Genomic DNA, 24,625 nt, shown 5'->3' on the forward strand with positions numbered 1-24,625 from the left:
AAGATCCCCCAAGGAGTAGGAAATAATTAGGAAGGAATATTAAAAGATGTGTGAATTCAATGCACTGATCAGGGCATTTAGTGGAGGGAGAAAAATCCTAAATAAATAATGATATTATGATGGATTTGGCCTGAAAAAGGGTGGAGGATTCCTAATCAGCAGCAGTATCACAGGCAGGAGAGTTGATTTTAATTCAGATATCCAAGGAACCAACAATGAAATCTCCACCAGCTGTCAGAAGGGGACTCATCAGACCCACAGAAGTCATGGTATCTCCCTGATAATCTGTGGTGAATTCCTAATACTCTGAGAAGGGAAGACAGAGTTTTCTAGGGTATATAGTTCAAATTTACTGGTTAGATTTGGGGAATTGATTCTCTCACTTTTTAAGGTATTTTCTATGTTAATAACCATATTATTACATTGCACTTTTCTGTACTAGTTTTACTGTCCAAATAACTTCATTGTTACTCAAAAATGGAAACAAAATAGTTTTGATATCTACATCAACCAAACACACTTTGCTCAAAAGTTACCATATATCAAAGTAATATCTATTACAAAGTCATATCCAAACCAGTTCAATAATTTCAGCTGCTCCCTAAAAGAATGTGACCTCTTTTAATCTAGCAAAAGGTAGGGATGAGAAATTAAAATTTTTATGTCAAACAGTCACTTTAAAAAAGGACATTTTCATCTTCTGTTTTATAAGATTCTTCTTTTGACAGAATAGCTTTATGTCAGACTATAGAGTTCAGTTCAGATCACTGGATAAATTAAAGACTTGATTTTATGCTGCTTTTCCTGACCCTTAGTCAGTCTTTAATGTACTTTAATAGTTTTCCACCATCTCATTGACTCATTCTGTAAATCAAACCTGCCTTCATGGAAGCCAGATGAGTGATATTCATTATTCCTTTTCTGGATGGTTCATTAATATTGGTGAAAACCTCAACCATGGCTTTTTGGGATTTTTTTCTCCATGTATATATATATATCTGTGTGTAGTATAATAATATTTCATTATTTTCTCTCCTGTTTATCAAGGACCTGGTATTCTCCTTCATTTCCATTAACAGTGCCAAATATTGAAATAATCCCATCTGTAGTGGATTAATTTTTTTTAAATCCATTTTTTTGTGAGAATTTAGTACCACTTGCAACATTGGAATTTCGATGGTGGTAAATTAATTTCACATGGCTAAAATAAACTTTTGGAACTGGAGGATGTAGGTCTTAGGGAGTTGTAGACCAGGAATAGTTCTCTCTTTTTAAATTTTGCCACAGCTTAATTTACTGGGTGTTGGTTTGTTTCAGTGAGATAAAGCCAGTAAAGCTCCAGTCCCCTTTTGAAATGCATCAGAGCCTCCTCTGCCACGTGTGTCCACACTCTGCACTGACCTGTAAGACAGGATGTGCTTCCTCTTCAGGATTGTCCAGAATCAGTAGCATGGTGCTTAGTTCAGTAGAAATTTGGAATCATAGTGCAAAAATTTTGCAATCTGGCAGTGTCAGTTTTTCTTTTATTGATAATGTAATTAGTGGGATCAGCCCATTTTTATGTTTATGGATGTAAGGAAGTAAGTGGAACAAAGACTCCAGTACGTTTGGAACTGCAGGGCTATTCTGCAAATGTGCAGGTTTGTCCTGTTCCTGTTCCTACTCACTCTGGCCTGTTCTCTAGAGCAGTAATTCCACTGTAACTTCAGCAACACTGCAAGGTGAAAACCTGCCTGCTCCCACACCTGAGTGTGCCTCACCTCTGCACACTCTGCTCACAGCAGCACTAACCAACCCCTGTGTGGCCACAGCAGGACAAGTAGTGAGCTAATCTCCTTTTCTCACTGGTAGTTTGTGGGAATGGTGGGATGTGAGCAGGGTGAAGGGAACTGTATCCTTCAACCATGTGAAATTTCAGCTTTTGGGTGAGACTGGCACGCCCATGAGCACACTTCGTCTTGTTTATTTTCTTCTGTTACTGTAGCTGGAAAATACCTCCTGAGGGTTTAGAATTTTAGCTTGAATATGAGAAATAATCATGGTGGTGTGCAGATACCACATTCTTTAGTATGAGTTTGCATGTATCTTCCTGCCTAATTCCTTTTAAAAGATGCTTTAAGGCCAATATAGCTCTTGATGTTGTAATTTTCTGACTCCAAGCATCTAGAAAGTAGACAGCAAGAGCTCTTTTGGTTCAACCAGCAGAGGTGCTCATATCCACTATTTTCTGGCAGTATTTGTGCTCTGCAGGAAACGAAACTTGTGCAACTTTCTACAGCAACCAGCTCTGAATTTTGGGTCATCACCATGAGACCATTGTAAGCACACTGAGAAATGAAGGGACACTTTGAGGCTTTGATTTCTGTGTGCGGGATCACTGCTGCTTCTGTCACCCTGGAAAATGGCCTTAGGGGACTATGAAACACACAAACCCTGTGAATTTCCACTGAAGTGACCAGCAGTGAAATGTTGGCATTTAAATTGCCCCTGTGTAGCTTCCCTGCTATGTACCCATGGAGTTAATTAGAATGATTCACACCTTCTTACTGTTGTTTGCTTACATCTGCCAAAAAGCCTCTAACTCCACATTGTGGGTAATCCTATTTACTGAAGGAAGGCTTTCTCGAAATGTTCAAATGTTAGAATTTGTAAATGAAAGCCAGGGCTTAAGAGCATGATTACAAGCAATTGATTTGAATTTATTCAGGACAGCAGAACCCACGGACTATTATTTTTGAGAGAATCACAGAATGACTGATGTATGAAGTCGAGTTGCAGTCCCTTTCTCAGAGCAGAGTCATCTTGCTCTCAAGGCTATGTCCAGTCAGGTTCTGAGTATCTCCAGGAATGGAGACTCGGGACAATCTCTGAGAAACAATAAGAAAAACTGTTTTCTTATTTTTAAATGAATTTTCCTGTGTTTCAATTTGTGCCTTTGCCTCCTCTCCACTGGCATCACTAAGAAGAGCCTGACTTCATCTTATTTCACCCCATCAGGTATTTATCCAGGTTGGAAAGATCCTACCAAGTCACCTTTTTTCCACACTGAGCAGTCCTGGTTCTCTCAGGCTCTCCTTGTATGACAGCTGCCCCATTCCCTTAATCATTTTTGCTGGACTTCAGACTCTTTTGAAAGCCTGAAAGAATATTTCAAGCCCCTGGCAGCTGTATCTGTCCCCGTGACGGAACAGCAATTTTTATGGCCAGTGTAATTGCAGGGGGGGAGTGCACGTGCATGTGAATTAACTTCCACAGTGCCTTTTCCCCACCTTGCTTTATCCCATTATCAGTGCTTATCATCATTTTATCTGCTTTCAGTTTTGGTCTGAGTTATGAGCTCTGCCCATCCAAGACATTGGATACCTCCTTCAGTTTCCTGATGATGGGAGTCCCTGACGCCTGTTGGCTTCCTGTCAGGGTAGAGAAGTGAGAGTGGCACTTAATTCACTACCAAGGCATGTTCCATCAGGCACTTGGTCCTGCTGTTCATTTCTGTCTTAGAATTTCTGTGGAATGTGCTTGGGGGAAAGTGGTGCTGGAAACAGATGCCACACAGTCATTGCTGCCTGCAGGGCACAATTGTAGGTACTCCCTAAGCCGTGCAAAGTCTGCCTCTCTCAGTCCTCAAAAGCACCCTTTTAATTTTATTTTTCTTCTGGTACTTGTCTGGGAGTAAGATTCAACTAAATACTCTTCTTTGTGTGTGTGTGTGTACACATGGCTGTGCATGTGTATGGCTGTGTAAAAATCCATGCAGGTGCATGAAAAAAGATCCAGGAGAAATGTCCCTCTGACAAATCCAACCTGTGTGACAGCTTCATAGATGGTAGGAAAGGTTTTTTTAGGATTTGAGTTCCTTATCACCAACATGCTAATTCTTCCCACAAAAAGAGTGTCTTGTGGGTATAATGCCTGGTGTGAGCTCTTTGGGAGGCCAGGGACTGTCAGCCACTGGGGTGGCTCCCTGCACTCTGATAGCAGGAGACATATAGCTGGCAACTTGTGGAAGTCATTCTAGGAAGGTAAGGTAGCTGGACTGCTATAGCAGTGGGCTGTACTTGGCATAGTTCTCCAAAGCAAAACAGATTTTGCAGAATTCGTTCTCCATCATTCAGTGCTAAAGTGCCTGATAGCGGCTCTGGCACATTTTCCATCCATCACATCCTGCCTTAGATCCCCCTGCCTGCCTGCAGCCTTCTCCCTGTGCTCTCAGCTGCCTTGACAACCACTTTGCACCCAGCCATCGAGCAGAGCCTTCCACATTTCTGGTTCCTTCCATGGGATTGTAGCCAGGGTGGCTTCAACTGATTGCAGTTTTCTGGATCTGCTCCCAGGCAGGTTTGCATCTCCTGCACGTGTGGTGCAGATCTGTGGTGCAGCAGTAGAGGCTGTCTCCTGAGCAGCCACATGGTTTTCATTAGTAGCAGAGTCCCTTTCAGAGCTGAAAATATCATTTATTATGCAGAACAAACAAGTTCAAATCAGCAAATTTGAAAAAAAAAGCATGCTCAAGCATGTGTATGGTGTGTTTTCTTGCTAAAGCAGGACAAGTGAAATGTGCAGCACATGCATTATTGTACATGTCTTAGTTTTCCTTAACCAACAGTTTTCACTGGGCAGGGAATGTGATCATATCCTTCTGAGCATCCCATGAAACTCCTGGTGGATTGGCCAGACTCTCAGGCTAAACAGCAGGGCTTTGCACAAATTGATGTGGCCACATAGATTCCACTTCTTTTCACTGTGAAGTCACTGCGCTGATTATTTTGCCAGTTGTTTACAGGACCTTCAAGATGAAAGGTGTAAATTAAAACAAGCAGAAGAGTTCATGTCTAATGGCTGTCTTGAAAGGCACTTGACATCTATCTGAAAACTTGTGTTTCTTGTTTCACTCTGGGCTGCCTTTATACAGGGTACATGTTATTTTGCAACACCAGTGTTCTCATACAGGCAAAAATACTCATTGACATCTCTTATTATTTTGGCTACTCCTGTTATTTAACTTACCATAATAAGTTTGCTGAGTAATAGTTACTCAATAGCAAGTGATTTTTGAAAAAGTAAAACCATTGTTGCCATAAATATTCTTAACCAGGTAATACAAGTGGAGAAACACAAATCTGAGAAGAGTTTTTTGAGCAGCTACAATCATTGGAAGTATTTAGTGAAAAATGTGGGACTTTGTCTACTATGTATTATTCTGGGAAGTGAATTTGGGACAGCACAGGGCTGCCCAGCAAGTTCTTGGGAGCTTTCTGATGCAGGTGATAGAAGACAGCCTGGGAGAGAATGACACAAAGTTGTAGAATTGGTTTTGGGAAAGGAAGAAGGGAAAACAGCACAATTAAGCCTGTTGGCTTCAGGAAGGGCAACTGGAACCAACTTGGAGATGCATATGGAAAAAAACCTAACAATAGTTAATGACCTCTGGGCTTGAGTGAAGCTTCTGCTGTGCCCTCCCACAACATGCCCATGGTGAGCAGGGAAAGCGGGGTAGGTGCAGCTCTGATTAAGGCTGAGGTGTGGCTGTCGCAGCCCAGGGAGCACATGGGGTCTGCAGGAGGCTCTGCTTGCTCTGGCATTCATTCATTTCATTAATGCTGTGGGTGATAGAGGAGAAAGGATGTTTATTGAATGTCTGCTGCACACCTTGTAAGGAGATGTTATAGGCACTTCAGAGGACAGATCTAGAGTTCAGACTTACCTTGAGGAACTGAAGAAACCATGGAAAATAGCAGGCAGTGCAGTGAGATCAGAGTTCTGTGCCTGGGGGAATGGTGAGTGCCATGAAAGAAGGGGTGGATGAATGCTGGGCAGTGCAGCTCAAGGCAGGGATGAGTGTTGGTCAGACACTGTGTTTAGAGGTGGCATTGCAGAAAGGACAAACATCTGGCTGAGATGTTGGGAATGTTGTCTGTAAGGCACATGTGGTAATTCTGGATTGCAGCTGGAGCCCAGAGTTCAATTTTGGGCTCTAATCCAAGAACAATGTGGAGGAGACAGCAGTGGTCAGAGGTTTAGAACACATGAGCTGCGCATGAAGGTTGAAGAATTTTACCAATTTATTTAGTCTGGAGAAGAAAGAGGGGAGATATGATAGTGGCATTCAGATATGTAAAATGACAGCTTTGAGAGGAAAATAATAAACCTTGCCTGTGTTCATGTGAGGAAAATAAGGAATAACCAGCTTAAATGACAGCAGAGGAGATTGCAACTAAACACCAAGTGAAACTTTCTAGCAGCAGGGTGTTTTTGCACTGGCACAACTGTCAGAAGAGCCTCTGGAGCCCCTGTCACAGGAGGGTTTTTTTAAAAATTAGTAAGAAAAGAATCTGTTGGGACTGATGGGTAAGTTTGGTGAATGACTGATGTGCCTCTGGGTGTGGGAGAGACAAGCTGGCCTCTGGGAGTCCCTTCCTGCTCTAATTCTGGGATATAAATTCAGTAACAAAGCTGCAGTGGTGATTGAACAACAGCCTGAAAAAGATTTGATAGATGAGGCATTTGCCTTACTGATACTCAGCATGCTGTGGTTTAGAATTTGCATCTCATTCAAACCTATCTCTGGTTTCATATCCTCTTTTGTCTTTCCTAATATCAGAATCTTTTGTAAATGTGAGCATCAGCACTGAGTCAAATTGTTTCCCAAAGATGAAACTTTTCCAAATACGAGCTCAACTTGAAATAGAAAGACAGATTTTAAAATTACTTTTTAACTCTGCAAAAGGAATTGGAACACATCATTCCTGACATTTCTTTTTAGAGTTACCTTGAGACTCTTCAGTCCTCACCTATCTTACCTTGTACAAGTTTGTCTTCTACAACATTTGTCTGCTAAGAGTAAATTAAATGCAAAATTCATCAGCTGTTTGGACAGATGGGTAGATAGACATTAAGAGTATTGTTTAAAAGTAATCTAAGCAAAGCTGAAGACAGGTTTGGAGTTTTTTTCTTCTACAACATGATTTCCATCTGAGTACAAATTTACTCTAATTTTTTACTGTGTGTTTAATTGAGTTTGGGGCAGTTGTGGTGTTCACTGGTGCCCTGCAAAAGCAGAGGGCAGGTGGGAGAATTATGCAGAAGGAGGAGATGGTTTACAGATATGAGCTGGTGATAGGAGAGAGAGCAAGGAGAGATGTTAGTATCTTAAAAAAAGTGACTTAAAGGCCTCAAGGAAATGGCAGTGTGATGGCAAAATGATTCAGTGTTTATCACTTGGGAAATCTGCAATAAAAGCAGCAGAAGCGTTTTCTTTCACAGCAGCAATCACAAGCACCTTGGGAAAGGTGGCTCTGGCCAAATGTTTGTAGTTACTTGTTCATCCAGTGTTGATTATTTTGGGTTAATTCACTCAGCTCAGGAACTCAACCTGCATTTGGCACTTCATTTTATTTTTATCCCCCACTGAGGTTTCTGCTTATCAGCTCCTTCCAAGTACAGAATATTTTGCTTCACCCCAAAAGAGGCAGAAAGCTGAAAAGAAAAATACAATCTAAAGAGCAATTTGTCTTTATTTGTATCTGAATGCTGGATGGGGAACTACTAGTGTTAGGCTCTGCAAAGTGCCCTAGGTGTGTCCATTATCTTCTCTATAGAAAAGAAACACCCATATTTCCTGTGGGCTTGCAAGCAGAAATTGTCACATTGACAAAAACAAAAGCAAAAAAAGAAAAATTTTATGCCCCTAAATGGTCCTAATGTGCACAAATGTTTGAGTGAATTTTAAAAGTGCTTCTTGGAAGTGTGTCTTAAGCAGAATTGCAAGGAAAAAATTAAAAAGGTAGAAACCTGTTGGCATTATGGAAATGAATTAATTTTGATTTAAAAATAGCAATAGGAGCAAATTATTCTTTCATAAGTCCATAGGAACTCAGTGTTGGAGCATTCAAAAGAAGTGTTGCAAGCAGTGTAAATGCTTGAGATGGATGTGAGGGCCACCTGCTTGGGAGTGAGTTAGAGGAATGTAAGTTTATTATGTACATCTAACTGTTGTCATGAATATATTTTTGGGAGGATATGAAATTAAATGTATTATGCAAAGATAAGAGAGCACACTACCACATTTTCTCTTACAATAGATGCAGCATTTAACTTCAGCTGTTATTTCTAAACAAAAAAAAAAGAATAGTAATGGTGATAGAGCCTTTTGCTACTTGAAGACTCAGTTGTTCTTGGCCAACAATGATCAGGTAAAGCTTTGAAAAACACTTTTTGTGGAGCAGATTTGTTGGTGCTTCCTTTGCCTTTCTTGGAATATCTCAGCACCCTCAGTGAAAAAAAATGCCATTTTTCATTTTTCCTCTGGGCCATATTGCATTACTTCATCTGCAGCCACAAGACCCAGCTGATGTTCCCTGTGATAGAACGCTGGAGGAGCCCTTGGAGCCATGCAGTGAGATAAAGGGATTTTCCCAGGACTGCTCCTTCTCACCAGCAAATTCACAGCTTGGGGAGGGCCTGACTTTGCACCTTTTGTGAATTTTGCCTTGTTCTGTTTTTTCTTGTTGTGTGAGGGATGCAGTCACCACAAGCCAGTCCTGTTTGTGCTTCATGCTACAGCAAGGCAGTGGTGATACAAGCTGGGGGAAACAGAGGTTGTTGCCCAGCATTATCCTCAAATTGATACCATGATGTGCATGTTGTAAAAGTAGTTTTCAAGTAATGACTGCAACATTATTTTAGCTTTAAAGTTCCTTAAAAATCTGCAACATCAGCCACCTAGCACAGAATTTACTGGATTTTTTTCTCTCTTCTTGGTTGTTAAATTTTGAGTTTAATGTAGAGAATAAAAGCAAGTCCCAGAGCTTTGTAATGCAGATGAAGGTTATCACAAGGTATCTCATGGTTTGCTCAGAAGTAAAAGAGAAGTGAAAATAGGTGTGAGATTTGATGCAAAGGTAGAACGTGGGAGCGGCTTTGTGTTTTAAAGTCAGATGTTGTCATCCCAATCTTTTCTTTGCCGTGACTTTCTCCTCTGCTTCTGATTGTCCATGTTTGAGCAATGGGCTCAGTCTTAGCAGTGAAGGGGGCTTCACTTTTTTTTCCATGTTTCTCTATGGAGTCAGCTTTAAAGTTCATCTTTTACCTGTTTTTATTCTTTTCCCAAACCCTGGCATTTTTATTGTTTCTCAGCAGCCTTTTCAAGTGCTGCTGTCTGTTGTGCACTTGGACTACTTCTGTGCACAATATTAATGTTTCTTTTGGTGGGCTGTGCAAGCACTTCACTGAAGTATTTCCAACTTTGATGGTTGCTGTTTTCAGAAAGAGCAGCTTAAGCACTGTGCTACTGATAGATAAAATCACTTGGGTTCTACTTTCTTCTATAGCAAGGATTTTAAATTATCATAACATTCCTGCTTTTTATCAAGCTCCATAGTAACATTACACATTTGCAAAGCTTTTGAGGGGAAAATAATAAGAGGATTAATTGGTAAAGTTTTTGTATTAGGAAGTAGACTTTTTCTGCTTCTTCTGTGCATTTGTTCTGTCACTCAGATTGATTATGTGCAGATTTTTGGGACTTATGAAACAAAAAGGACATGACTCCCTCACCTGTAGAACTAGAGTTTTCTGTCTTCTTTGTATTTTTGTGGGGAATATAGGAAAATGTTATGCCTAGAAAGCAGCTGCTTATCTCAGGTAATAGTGGATGAGTCTGCTCACAGTAAAAGATAACCCTGAGCCAAGAGCAGACAGGATGCAATGATGCAGGGGAGGACAAATTAAGACTGCAGGGCCAATCAGGATCTCTGATACCTTAGATAAATTGAGAGATATCTTACTCAGGAGCTACAGTACCTGGAAGGATTCCACTGTTTATTTTAACTGACTTACTAGAAATAAGGATTCTGGCCCTACAAATAAAACCTTTGTGGAAGCAAGTTGGAAAGGGAGTAAGATATATAATATTTGGAGCACTTCAATTCTGGATAGTCAATATATTTTTGAGCTTGGGAACCTTTCACGGGCTTTTGGCAAACAAGCTTGCAACAGAGCCATAATTACATATTTCATAAAAGGAGTTCTCAATTTTTAAATACAGTATGCTTGCCAGAGGTGATGGATGAACATGTAAGGGGAAGACTCCAAAGCAATAAAATGCATCTTTGATGATGGGAACACTGCAGAAATAGGAAGACTCTATAATAAGATAGATAAATGCAGACAGAAGAAGGAAAGAAAATTTCTTTGAGCAAATAAATGTTTTTAAAGCAATGTTTGCACGATTATCTGACCTTAATACCTTGTTTCTGAATAAATAATTTCTTGAAGTTTGTGTCTTTTAGACATAACTAAACAGACATAACCTTACTAATGGAGCAAGTTTGTCTGACATTCCTGTAGAGCTGCATGCAGTGGATTTACCTCTTGTGTAAATGTGGGATACTTGGCAGATCCCAAAGGAAAAAGCAGCAATTCACCTCAGGCTGGGAGCAGCCAAAAGTCACCAGATGATTGTTTAGTGTCCCAAACCCTTCTGAGCAAAGTGAGATGCCTTGCTGTTGGACATTGCACAGGAGTGTTCATCCTCTTGCCATGAGCTCACAGATCCCTGGTTACCTTGTCCACTGTTTCTTAGTCAGTTTATTAATTTTGGTTTGGTGGCCTGCAAACAGCATTTATTGAAAACACTCTAACCACTCTATTTTCACAGGATTTCTGCTCATTTAATTTTCAAAATTACTGGCCTGGTTTCTCCTTGACCATTTGTGTGGTGTCAAACTGTCTGAATAACCCAAAATATAACCCTGACATACACTTCCAGAAGAATGGACAGAAAAGGAATTTTGACCTTCCATGTTAAGGTTTATCAGCACCTCTCAATCCCATCTCTACATGGAATACTTACTGCAGAGAACAGTCTATTTCATTTGTATCCATGGGATTCCATCTGACCATAAGGATCTACCCTTGTGGATTTGGTTGCTTCCAAGGTCTGTGGAGGTGTGAGGGTAAAACAGAGAAGCAGCTGTTCTAAGTGAGTTACAGGATGTGAGAGCAGACAGTAACCAGCAAAGGTTATAAACATGAATTTATCTTTGAATGATAGCTCACCACACTTTTTGTTTGTCTTCTTAGGCTTGTCTTTCTCTCCCAAATAGTGGTTTCATTCTTTCCGTTGTTTGTATAAAGAGATGAAGTTGGGCAGGGCATTGGGCAGCATATTAAAACATAATGTAGCATAAAACACTGTGAAGCAGTAATTGACAAGTACACCAATGTAAAAGAAAATAAATAATCAAAACATGAGAGTCCAAAGGCAGTCCCTGGCGAGTTCTTGAGCCTCATAGCCACCAGCAGTCACAAGGCTGATTGGGTGACTCCAGACAGTCACTTTTGTATTCAGGTCATGCTTTGTCCTCTTCTTCAGTTACAGCTTCCACCAGCTATGGTGTCCTCTCTCCAAGCATATCCTGACAGAAAGCAGGATAAAGACTTCTCAGCAGGGGTGGTTAACACACCCTCTGTATTGATATCACCAGTTGGAGAGGAAGAGGAAAAGGTTACTTAGTAAATGTGAGAACTGAAAATACACATGTGTTCAGAAGTATGCCCAACACCTCAGGAAAGGGGAAAATGGTGACTCTTAAGCTGCAGTGCTTTGTTTGCCAGAAATTAAATCTGTTTGGAAGGGGAAGAGGAGGCACAGAACAATGTTTCTGCAGTTGATGTCCTCATCTCAGAGCAAATACAAATGGTGGCAGTTCCTAAACTCCTTAGATGATCAGCTCTTCACAGCTACTCATCATGAAGCTGACTTGTGGCTAGAAGGGGAGTGATACCAAGTCATGCAGGGGGGCAGGAAAGGTGTCCATAAAGATGTATTTCACTATATTTATTAAGTCTTACCTTTACATAAGATTCTTAGCTCTTAAGTGTTCTATGCAAAGTTATTTCAAAATAATTTTATCACTAGCTTTGTAATATCCTGAGCTTTAATCCTTCTGTTTCTTTTTAATGTTGTACTGGAGAAGTTGGAGGCCTTTCATTTTACTGAGCATATTTTGTTTTAAACTCCAAAACTCACGCAGAAATGCAATCTATTGCTTAATAATTTCAATATAACTTTGTCTTGTATGACTTTCTAACATAGGAGTTTTGGAATTTGCTGTGGATATTTAAAGCAGAAATCTTGTATCAAGTCCTTTTTTTTTTCCTCTCTCCTTTTGTTTTCCATTTCATTTTAGTATAGGGGATGTCATGGTGAACAATGGATTTCTGTGAGACATCTTTCACAACAGTGATTTATTATTTATAGTCCATCTCAGTCCATCTTCTTCCTGGCCCCTGTGTAAGGTAGTGACTGCCTGGGAGCAGGGCTTGGGCATGCACAGAGAGCACTGCACAGCCCAGTGTTGTGGTCCTGGAGTCACTGGGCCTGTACTCACTCCCCAGAAAACACCATTCCCGGGCATTAATTAATTAATTAATTAAAACCAGAGCCCAAGGAATGAATGTAGAAGTTGATTCGCCTGACCTCCCTGGTGAGGTCAGGTGCCAGGTATGTTCTGGGAAGATTTCTGGACCAGTGCATGGACACAGAGCTGCTGTTTCCAGCATGCTTTTTCCCCAAAGCTTGCCCAGAGGGTAGGATGGGTGCAAATGGGTGGTTTTCCTTGGAGCTGGGAAATCTTTCACAAAGTGCTGAGGCTCCTGTTGCAAGAGACCAGCTCTGGTTTGCCATGAACAAACTAAAAAGCTGCTGAATAGAAAAAGCACTTTGCTGCAGAGAGAAGATTCAGTCAGAAGGAGGAAGCACTGTAGTTATGACTCCACAGATGCATCTTTAAGTAAACAGAAGGACTTTCAAATCACCTCAGTGTCCTCTTTTGCATCAATGAAAAATATGCAGCTGCTTTGCAAGGGACTGGCTGTCACCAGTTTGACATAATCAGAAAGCTGCTATTTTCCCAGCTTCCCATGAACTTCCCAGGACAATCCCTCATAGGGAACAAGATATATTTCTTTTTCTTAAGAGATAAAAGAGGGCTGATGACTAATACTGAAATGAATTTTTAAGAGACTTATTTACTTAATTGAGCCTGCATGTTTGGTACATGTCCCAATTAATTCATTTTTTGTTGTGGCCATATTGAAGCAACCTAAACCCTTGTGACCTTCTCTTATAATTATTACTATTTTCCTCATTTGAAGCCCTGTTTTGATTATGTACTCCAAAAGCTCTGCTGAAACATCTGTAGCGCTACCACAGAGTCAGATTTTTCCATTGTTTGGAACTCAAGGGTAGCAAGAAAAAAGAATCCTTCTTTATTGAAGTTCTTAGAGGTTATGGGTCACTTACAGCCCTTAGGGGAGGGGGGATGTCTTCCTTTTTAATTTCACAAAATGGGTATTTTGAATAGGCAGAACTTGTTTTCTAACTAGAAATGTTTTTAAGAAAAATGTTTTGTTGGATGGCAGCACTCAGAGGTGGCTCAGAATTCCTCTGCTGTGAATATTGTACATATTACAGGGTCACATGAGAATGAAACAGCAGTGGAGAAGGGGCTGGCAAGTATGGCCAGCCCTAAATTTGCTGAGATTGCTGTGTGGACTCTCTGCCCCAAATGAGGCATTGTTTTTATTATTGCTTAAATTAAATACAGTATTTGACAGCTCTTTGCCTAAACCACAGTGGAGCTGTGTGAAAATCTCTCTCTGAAGGACAGACTCTCTCAGCCATGGTAGTCACATCTGCATGGTAGCTAACTGTCAGGGAGGGGCTGCCAGTGCAGGGGGGGTGTTTATTCCTCAGTGTTTCATGGGATGAAGATTTTGGTGTTTGTACCAAACTCCACCACGTTCACTTATGCTCACCATAATGTTTTTGAACCCTGTCCCCAGCTCCTCTCCCCCCATTTAGCTGGAAATGCCAGCCCAAGTGGTTTTCCTCCATCAGGGCATGTTCATGCTCACACGTGCTGGTGGAGTTTGTCCTGGACAGTGATCCCAGAGGTGGTGCTGGTTTGGGGAAAGGTGCTCTGCCAGTGCCATCCTTCCTTCCAGTGGCACTAGAACAATTACACCAAGCTCCTCACTACTGGTTGCTGTGTTTAAAAAGTGCCCTTGTAGGTCTGTGCACCTCTTACTGACTCCCTTCTCCTCAGGGAACAGGACCCTTGCACAGGATATTTTTTTACTCAAGACTTGCTGATGCTCTTTCTCTTATTGTTTTAGGTAGAGGCTGCTTTCCCCAGCCTCTACCTGCTTTTTGCTCCATTCTGTCCACAAAACTGGCCATGCTTTCAACTTCTTGAAGCATTGTTTAACCTTTTTCCCTCTTCTTCATTCCCAGTCCCTTTGTCTCGACTTCCTTACAAAGTGCTTTCATATTTGTGCTCTATGCTCTGTGGGGTTTCTTTTTTTCTGTATTGCAGACTCTGTCTGTTCCTGAAACAATTAAAACCACTTACTAAAAGATAATAGCTCACTCTAGGTCACAGTTTTTCAGTGGTCCTCTAAGCTGCTGGGGATTTTGGTGCCAGAGGACAGCGGTGCTGGGTAGAGTCTACCTTGGATGTCAGCCATATACTGGGATGCTGTGTCCTTTTGTTTTAATGTTTGTCTGGGCAATCCTCTGCTCTTCAGAGTCACACTGCTCATGTGTGTGTGATGTGGCACTTTAGAACATGGCTTTAGTGATGAACCTGGCAATGCTAGGTTAATGGGTGGACTTGATCTTAGAGGTCTTTTCCTACCTAAATGATTCTGTCATTCTGTGTAGCAAGAATTCCTGCTCAGGAGAAAAGAAATTATCTGAAAATCTTTATTCAGCTTTGAATAATAATCCAGTGTTAGATAGACCATCTCAGACCAGGCTTCTTCATGCACCAGGCAAAGGTGGGTGACTGAAAAAGCCAAAGGAGTGGCTGTTCCACAAAACCATAATTAGAGGTTAATGCTTGGCCTGCTCACTCTTGACTTTCTCTCTGTACATAACCTGGTTCAACTCCTTGCCTGTGCCTATGTCCAGAACACTTTGGCTCAGCATTCTGCTTTGGAGTGTGTATGAAAGATGCTGTATGAAAGATTCATTTCCTTTCCAGCAATGGGAGTTTCCTTTCTAAATGAACTCATGTGCCAGATCACACAGCACGCCGCCAAAGGGCTGTGTTTTATATGACGCCTACAGGGCTCTACTGAATGAAATCTGCAAGTCTTCAGAGCTCTGAAGATGCCTTTGTGTTTTTTGGCACAGAAACAGAAAAGCTGGGGCTGGAGGTGGGAAATGGATTGCCATCTTGGAAATTTAACGACCAGCTGTTTCCCTGTGACGTGTGTGGAAAAGTGTTTGGGCGCCAGCAGACTCTGTCCCGGCACCTCTCGCTGCACACAGGTAAGGCAGGGCTTGCCTGTGCTGGTCACAGCACTTGGGAATTCCCTGGGGTTTGTTTTAGGGAGGAGAAAGATGGTAAGGAGAGGAGTGTGTGAGCCATCCTTGGCTCACCTGGGGCAGAGCCAAGCACAGGAGCAGGACACAATGTCAGAGTGGGCTGAGGGAGTGAACATTTGATTTCTTTGCAGCCTACATGAAATTTCTCCTGTTGATTCAAGTTTGTCCAGGTTCCAGCAGATCAGACTCTAGACACCAACTGATAACCAAGCTTGGTAGTGGAGTTCTGAAGAGAGGGCACAGCCTTTTTTGCAGGTTTTTTGGACAGAAATATCATTCACCTGATGAACTTTTCAAGTGTCACTGAACAACAAAAAATTTGGCTTTGCTGTTTTAGATCTGTGAAACTGAAAGAATTGAATAACTCATTCATCTTTGCTGTCATCATACAGTTCTGAGAGGAACAGGGGCGGTTCTACCCCAAATCAACTTTCTTGAAGTGAATCTGCTTCAAATCAGCTGAGACAAACAGAGTTTTTATAAGGAAGATGCACTCTGCCAGCCTGCTGAGGTGCACTGCATAAAATGACACTTGGAAGCAAGAATTTCCCATGTAGTGCTGAGAAATCCTGTTGGTGTAATGCCAGTGTATGTTGAGCCATCCAGCAGATCCATCCTGAAAAGGCTCAGATGCTCCATGGTCTAGTGGGGTTTCCTTAGTCCTAAGCTGCTTTATAGAATGCCTTTCCCCTCACACTTCTAGCATTATATTTGAGTTTTAGAGGAGCAAACCCTCAAAGGGAAAGGTTGTAAAAGCAGACATAATCATAATGTTTGGTAATTTTAATCAAGACTTCACACAGTGCAGCCTGGCGCGTGCATGAAACCTGTGCTGCCAGGATCTAGAAATTATTAATTTAAAATAAAAAAGAGTAATATTTAAAATTTTGAAGCATCAGAAACTCATGATGAATTATTTTTTCCACTGTTCTTTGAGTGAGCTTTTTCATTAGCTCATTTTTAGAGCTGGACTGATGATATACAGTGTTCCCCTTCCTCCTACCATCGGATTTTAATAAAAAATCATCAACTATCAGCTTTCTGCAAGCGATTGCATGGGCAACCTCCACAATAAGTCCAAAAATCGAATAAAAGATGCTGGGTAAAGGAAGTGGTTGTAGACTATTGACCTGTTTCTCCACTGGCTTTGCTGCAGCTCCCAGAACAGCAGTTGCCCCAGTTTTCCAGTTTATAAAGTTTTATATTATCCGACTACAAATGGTAGAGCAAATTAAAAAAGCTTGCCCTAAACTACTTTCAAATTAGTTGAGGGGTTTTTTTGAGTAATTGCTGTGGACTCCTATAAACTTGTAAAATGTTGAGCTTCCAAAGTGCCTCATCCTGAAAGCCGCTTGGAGAAACCCAAAGGAATGCACGCTTGGTTACTGGCAGCTTTCAAAGCAGCTGCCTTCAGGCTGAGGTAGACACTCACATCTCTCTGCTCCTTTTTTCAGAGGAGAGAAAATACAAATGCCACTTGTGCCCCTATGCTGCAAAGTGCCGTGCTAACCTGAACCAGCACCTGACGGTGCACTCGGTGAAGCTGGTGAGCACCGACACCGAGGACATCGTCAGCGCCGTCACGGCCGAGGGCAGCGATGGAAAGAAGCACCCCTACTACTACAGGTGAGCCCCAGCCAGGGGCTGGGCACCAGGCACTGCCCTGTGTGCCTGCTGAGGGCGTGGGACAGGGCCACCCTCCTGGGGCTGCGGGCTTGGAGCCATGGCTGCAGCATTTGTCCTGCCTGGATCTGGCTTAGGATGAGCAGGGAACCCCGGCTGGCTGCTTTGTGCTGTCTGACTTGGCTGGCTGTTGGGAAGGACTCGGGGGTTTGCTGTGGAGTTGGGTGTTTTAAGTCGCTTTGTGAGGCAGCTGGGCTCTTAGAAGCCCCTCTAACTTTTTAAGCAGTGTTCCTTTAAGTTTTGTGTTTGGAAACACCCCATCAGGTACACGGATTCACAGCAAATCTAAAGCCCAGTGCTTCCAGTCACCTCTGATTGCTCCCTTGTCTTCAGCCAAATCCATGAAATCAAATAGCTTTAAAGTGTTATCAAGAATTGTTTATCAATCTACACATTTCCTCTGTTTGCTAGAAGGATATACATTCTGTGACCAACATGGTGAAAGAAAGAAAACCTTTAGGAGAATTTGCCTGAAAACTTGAAAGGAATTGCCCAGATAAAATGGATATTTAGACATTCTTCTTATTATATGCACTGTTGTGCACTCTGCAAACTGTGATGTGCACTCTAGTGGCCAAGCAGATTACCAAATCACTCTTACTTTTAGTCAAAGTGCCAAGAGCAGATTTAATTACAAAATCATAGAAGTAAGAAATAAATGAGACCTGCTGGATTAGATTATCTAGTGCTTCCCCTTGGGAAAACAAAATAGTGCCCTGGAGTATATGCCTTTTCCAATCTTTCTGGCTTGTTTTAAATGTTAATGGCCTAATCAAAGCAAGAGGAGGACTCTGCAAAGAAAGTTAAATTAAAGGGTCCTTTCCACAGCCTCTCAGTATCACCCTGTTTATGTGCTGGCTGCAAAATCTGTATCCCTGCTAATTATTTGCATAGCTGAAGACTGCTGTTTTCCAGTCAAGCATAAGAAATGTTTGAGCCCATTTTTACTTGCTTACACTGAAACTGCCAGGCAGTTTTGCACAAGATCCCAGTTTGGCATGGGAACCATTCCAGGGCTTGAAAATCACTCCTGGAGTGTGCAGCAAGGTCTCTGTTTGTCAGTGTATCAGCTGTACTAAACATCTTGGCAAAGCTGCAGTGCCTCTTATTGCCCAAAGGAATCAGTTAGGTGATGCACAGCATCTGGAATCTGTAGTTTTTAATTAACTTTATGATTATTTAGCATCATTATAGCATGTACAGGATTGTTGCATTGTGCCTGCCCTTAATCACATTGGCATGGCCATCAGTTCAAAGGCAGTTCAGCAGACAAAAGAGTTTTGCAGTGAACACTGAGCAGCGAGGAAGAGCAGAAAACTGTGGTGTGAGTTTCCTCTTACAAATTTGGGGAAAGGCAATAGGCTTCTGTTTGTGATTTGGTTTTTAATGTTTCTTTTACTCTTGAACTCTCTTCTGCCTGCAGCTGCCATGTGTGTGGGTTTGAGACAGAGATGAATGTCCAGTTTGTCAGTCATATGTCCCTCCACGTGGACAAGGAGCAGTGGATGTTCTCCATTTGCTGCACGGAGTGCGATTTTGTCACTATGGAAGAGGCAGATATGAAGGCTCATGTCAACAGCAAGCACACAGGTGATGATCTCTCTCTCCCAGCTGCAGTGATCTCTCTCTTCCTTGCTTTTTAGGTGCAACCTTCACACTTGCCATTAGCACTCTGCTTTCACTGAAATGCTTGTTAATTAAGGCCTGATCTCTCAAAGTTGAAGTGAATTGGACTCCAGCCAGGCAAATAATCTGGTAGTGCAGATCAATTTTCAAGCTTAGTGAAATAAATGAAGGACTACTTAGCCCTTCTTCTTCCTATTCCCCTTATCCCCCAAATCCCCTCTCCTGCTGGAGTCAGTCAAGTATTTCATTTGTTGTTCTGGTTTACTATTTCATCAAAATCCTGCTTTGACTTGAGCGATGATAAGGTGACTTTGAGGGCTAATTGTGCATACCTAGCTCTAAGTCTGAAATAAACATTTTGTTGAGCTTTGCTCCTCTCTCTGTTTGCCCCCCCAGTCCATCAGTTTGGAATTTGATGCTGATGTTTAGTTGACACTGTGATTCAGCAATACCATAAATGTACTTTATATTAAATAGCTCCCTGGTCCTGCTCACTTAATAGCCAAGGATAAGAGCAATAGCAGTTTTCAAACAAGCTCCATATGCTTGGTCCAGCTAATGAAGTCTGGCATAATTTAAGAAGAAAATTGGAATCTTCTTAATTAATTTCTTTTATAAGACCAGGCAGAAGCATTTTTGCTGCCACGAACTAGTCACAGTTGTATTTACAATACAGAACCTGATTGCATCCAGCACAACTTTTCCATCACTAAATTGCTTTTCTTGTCCTACCAGGAATAAAATTGGGAAAACAGGAGGGATGAAGAAGAGGGGAGAGAGGAATACAATTGGTTGTGTTCACAGATACATAAGTTAAATGGAACCACAGAAATATGAACTACTGGAAAGCTCTCAAGGGATTTTATGCCAGCATAGCTCTCAGCACTACTTCACTTCATAAAGAGGAGTTCAAGGCAAATAAGAAGCACCACCCACAGCTATGTGAAAAGCCTCAGAGCTCAAAAGTGAGCTGTGCTCTGCTGTATTTTCCTGTTGTGGCTAAAAGATTGAAACTGCCACTTGTCTTTTGATGATAGGCAAAACCCCCTTGTTCTTCCTTCACCCTGCCCAAGTGAGCCCCTCAGCTGGTGATTCAGCCAAATGTTCACACATATGGCAAATACAGAGTTAAAAATAGGATGGATTTTCTGGGTCACTTGACTCCAGTTCCTTATCCTGTGATGTTGCCAGTTCATAAAGGGGCTGTTTGTGAGGATATGGCATATGCCTTCAAAGAAGGAGCATTGTTTTAAATGAACTATTTTGAGAGACAGGCAGCTTCTTGCATTAAAGATTAGGGACCTTTTCAAAATTTCCAATGTGTGTCATAGTGATAATCAGAGTACAGATACATTGTTCTTGTCCAGAACTGCCTGCAATCTGAAACAGGAGTCCTCCTTTTCCTCCCTCCACCTCCACCTTTCATCCCTCCTTCCACAGTATTTATTCCCTTAGTACATTTCTGGAGAACAACACTGTGCCCTCTAAATGTACACTGAGCCTTTTCCTATATGGAACACAGTTTTCCTGCTGTACCAATCCCTCACTGCACGTGTTCTTGTTGGAACCCCTGTTCTGGACATATGCAATCACAGCTGTACATGCTGAAATGAAATAAGCAGTGGTGGCAGTACAAACCAGCAGCAGCTACTGGGAATAGGTGACACAATAACATTCTGTGATCATATTTATCTTCCTTGAAGGCTCCCCAACACTGATTGCTCATATTCATCCCTTGTACTGCTCCAATTCTGCTTTTGTTTTCCTTGACTGTTTCCAACCTAAGCACTTCTCATTTGTAGCAAAAATTCTTGTTACTGGCCCTTCAGGTCATAACCTGTTCTCTGTGCTATTAAATTTCATTCCATTTGTATTACTCTTGTCCCCAAGGTCAGTGAATCTTTCTGTATGATATCCAGTCATCCTCCCTTTTGGCAGCTCAGGTCATCAGATTTCATTAGTGAATTCCTATGTTTTTATCTTAAAGGTGCCACTCAGTTTAAAGTTAAGTACACAGGTGCTGCTGTTTGCAGAGGCCTTGATCAGGGGATTGTATCACATGGAGAATTTGAAGTTTTAGTGAAGTCTCCTCTTAACACAGCTCTCATGGATGGGCAAATAATTCCCTCCCACCAGGACATGGGTGGGAGGGAATAATTTGCCCATCCTTGCCTCATTGGCTCATGGCAGTTGTCATATGGGAACTCTCTCTCTCGTTCAGTTCTAGTGTGTGATAGGACTTGGGATTTGGACTTCATACATTTATTGCACACATAAGAAAGTTCTGATGCTTTCTTTCTTTCTTCCATAAAGAAGCTCTATCTCTAGGTCCAGTTAAATAACATGCTTTTCAATTAGCTTTGAAGGAGATTCTAATAAAAACATGTAAATCTTGAGACCACACTGTTACCTCTGCAATGATTACTGAGGGTGCTCTTCAGTACAGTGAGGGAGATTATTCTTGTTTGCCCTTCATCCCAAATTTACTCACTGGACCCACATAAATGGAAAGGTGGGGGAAGTTTAGCTTGGACCAGTAAGTACTTTTGGTTTCTGCCTCTCAAACCCACAGAAATTCTGTTCCCTTTCTGAGTGACAAGCTTTTGAACTCGGAGTAATCAAAGTGTTTTCCTGGGATTCTTTTCAGTCCAGTAATGAGGTAGAATTGTATGATCCCTTCCCTCTACCATCACAGAAGCACTCAGTTGCAGGATAAACTGAGAGATGTACTGTGGTTAAACACTAATAAAAAGGAAACAGGCCCAAAAATGTTTGTTTTTTTTTTAATCAGCTCAATTAATTTCAGACTTGTTTTGAATTAACTCTGAATATAAGTACTTCCTGAAGTTTAAAACAGAATCATGGAGACTCCATCTAATCTGCTGAACTAGTTATTGTTTTTTGTTTTTCAGCTGAAGAGAGGAAGACACCCAGTGAGTCTAACAGTCCATCTTCATCTTCGCTGTCAGCACTGAGTGACTCTGCCAACAGCAAAGAAGATGCAGATATAGCCCCAAAATCCAAGGGGTCAAACAACCTACTGGTCATTTCTGTAGTGCCTGGTAGTCAGACCTCAGTGAACACTGAAGAGAAGTCAGAGAAAGGTAAAAAATTTGTTTAACAAATACAAACTCCCACTCTCCATGCAGTCAATCTGGCCACAGGGTAAGGACTAAGTTCTGCTGTTCTATTTTTCAGGCTTTGAATGTGTTTTCTGTAACTTTGTCTGCAAAACAAAAAACATGTTTGAGCGTCACCTGCAAATCCACCTGATCACACGGATGTTCGAGTGTGACGTGTGCCACAAGTTCATGAAGACACCTGAGCAATTACTGGAGCACAAGAAATGCCACACTGTCCCCACCGGTGGGCTCAAGTAAGGAAAGCAAGTACACAAACTTTTACTGTGTTAAGCACCTTAATACTGTGGGGATAGGACAAAAGAAGTCAGTCTGAAAGGGGTTGGTTAACTAATAATCCAGATTTGGGGCTTTCTTGTGTTTAGATGACCCAAGGCCTGTCCTTCAGGCTTGCATCATTACAGCAGATTGGTAACCTAGCAGCAGAGGAGCTCTAACAAACTGTGCTCCTTTCCCCATTCAAGTCAAAGAGGTAACAGTATGTGATGGGTCCTGCAGAGAATGAAGCAGTACTGCAAAGAGCTTTTGGCAAAATAAGGGTTTTTTCCAAGGCATCAGAGCAAAAAGAAGCTCCCAGCACAGGCTCTATTCTGCACCTGGCTCAAAGAAACTAAATCCTGTACAGCCTCTAGGTATGAAGTTACAACCTTAAAGGTTATAGCCTTTGTATACTCAAATCCAAATTCATTTCTCTCCAAGAATGAGTAACTTGGATGCTTCCTGCTTTGTTTGCATGCCCCACAACAATCACTATTGTATAAATTAACATGTAACAAGTAATAGAGTCTTTTGAGAGAAAAGCCCTTTGGTTTTGGCTGTGGTGGTATCTTTAGGGTCTTTTGGTGCAGAGCAGTGTTTCTAGAGAATGAGTGTGCCCTTATGTCAAAATCCGAGCCCTGAGGGAAGGAGGGGCTGCTGGGGCCAAACGCTTGTCTCTGGGCAGGCAGTGTGATGTTGTGGAAGAGGCACATCCCTGGCCTCTGTCTGGTCCAGCTGCTGCAGGCATAAAGGCTGGAAGCACTGGGAGCCCAGCTGGGGTTCAGCACAGGGCTCCCAGCTCCTGCTGCTCAGGCTGGTGTCCGTGTGCTGTGGCTGGGACACGAGGAGCACACCGTGTCCAACATTACCGCGTGCAGCTTTGGAAAACTGGTCCTGTTTGCCAGGCAGCCTCTGGTCTGCAGCTCAGTAGTTCCACAGACTGGGATCTGTGGTCACTTGAGATGAGATGACTGAATGTGGAAAGAAGACCAGATTGAGAAACAAGCGCTGTGTCAGAACGACGGGATGTCTGCCTTGGAATACAGACCAGTTGTCTAATGCACATTTGGTTTAAGCTGTGTAAAATCTGTTCTTTTTACCAAGGAAAAACCATGACCATGATATGACTCAAGTCTTCCCAACAGAATGGGTTTCTCAGTCTATATTCCTGCCCAGTTCGAGTAATAATTAGGTACCTTGAAAGCTGCATCTAAGAAAAAGCTCTGATTTATTTTTTTTTAAGGCATCCAGAAGAGCCTGAAGAGATCTAAGTAAATTGTATTTTTCTGTCTCCTGTTTGCTGTGGGGGAAGAGAAAAAAAACATGATTCTTCCAGCTCCAGGTCAAAATCTGAGATTCTGATCCAGAGAGCACCCAGCCCAGGAGAGGTATGTGTGCATTGACAGCCAAGTCCTCTGGTGAAAGAGATAATCACATTAGAAGCCTCAGTGACAGGTCCCTCTCTGGATCAGAGTACTTGATGTGCATCAGGAAATGTGTCCAGGTGTTTTTGTATCTCTTTGTCCTCCTGTTATTACTCACCTTCCTCAAAAATCTCTTGATTAACTTGTAGATCATTATTATAGCTGTAAGTGCAACCAGATGTAGCAAGGAAAACACACATAGGGAGAGAGAGAATCTCAGCTTAGAAATTACCCAAAATGCCAGAACACAATTAGCAGACCTGCTAGACAGTGAATGCAGATGTGTGGCAGCTAGGGATGCTGGAAGACAGCAGCCAGCTGCCTTAGCTGTAAGTTTTTACTCAGCCTGGCTCTCTGAGCTCACCAGCTCCATGTGGAAGGTGCGTGCTTGGTTCACTGCAGCAGAGACCCCTGGCAGGGAGCTGTCCCCACCAACTTCCTCTCAGCTGCTCCAAGCAACTGTTTTGGGTTTGTTTGGGGTTTGGTGGGTGGCCAGGCTTGTTCAGCATGCAGCTCAGGCTTCTTTCCAAACTTCCACGATTCCCTCCTCTACCCTTCTTGGCCTCTCCTGGCTCAGGAACTGGGGTGAGGCCCTTTGCCATGTCCACCCCAGGCCGGACGCTTGCTGCTGTGAGTAAGAAGCCACATCCTGTTCCCACACAGGAGCAATTTCCACCATGGCAGTGGCGGCTGTCATCACACACTGCCAAGCACACACCCCTTTCAGCATGGCTAGCTCATCTCCCAGAAATGGGAGTCCCTACAAATCATTCCAACAGCCTGGCTTTCAGCTGCTCCTAGCAGGATACCCAGCAAGCTTATTGTTCATGGTCACATAAAAGGGAATTCCTAAGCTTTTGCTGTACGTGTGGTATTACAAGTTTATTCCATCTTTACTTAAACAGCTGTTTTCATACTCATCTGTAAACACTCACTTTAAACCACTTCTTAATGGAAAAAAATGGCCCAAGTGACTTCGTGCAAACACTAGGAATGGTTACACAAAGTACCTGTGCATCAGTCACCCACCCTGCACTCCCCGGCCTGCTTTGGGGGAAGACCCCATCAAGGTAAGCCAGAAGGTTAAAGGGATGCTC

The 24,625-nt window shown here is 42.2% G+C and overlaps 1 protein-coding gene across 1 annotated transcript in view; it reads left to right on the plus strand.

Moving 5' to 3' along the window:
- ZNF827 (zinc finger protein 827) overlaps window positions 1-24,625 on the plus strand; it is a 100,205-nt gene that overhangs the window by 71,243 nt on the left and 4,337 nt on the right. Inside the window, exons 9-13 of the mRNA XM_059471286.1 lie at window positions 15,203-15,340; window positions 16,852-17,023; window positions 18,504-18,670; window positions 21,619-21,810; window positions 21,905-22,082. Of these exons, the coding sequence (XP_059327269.1) occupies window positions 15,203-15,340; window positions 16,852-17,023; window positions 18,504-18,670; window positions 21,619-21,810; window positions 21,905-22,082 (847 nt within the window). The remainder of the gene's footprint in view (window positions 1-15,202; window positions 15,341-16,851; window positions 17,024-18,503; window positions 18,671-21,618; window positions 21,811-21,904; window positions 22,083-24,625) is intronic.

This window comes from Ammospiza nelsoni, chromosome 4 (assembly GCF_027579445.1).
Source record: "Ammospiza nelsoni isolate bAmmNel1 chromosome 4, bAmmNel1.pri, whole genome shotgun sequence".
Taxonomy (NCBI): Eukaryota; Metazoa; Chordata; class Aves; order Passeriformes; family Passerellidae; genus Ammospiza; species Ammospiza nelsoni.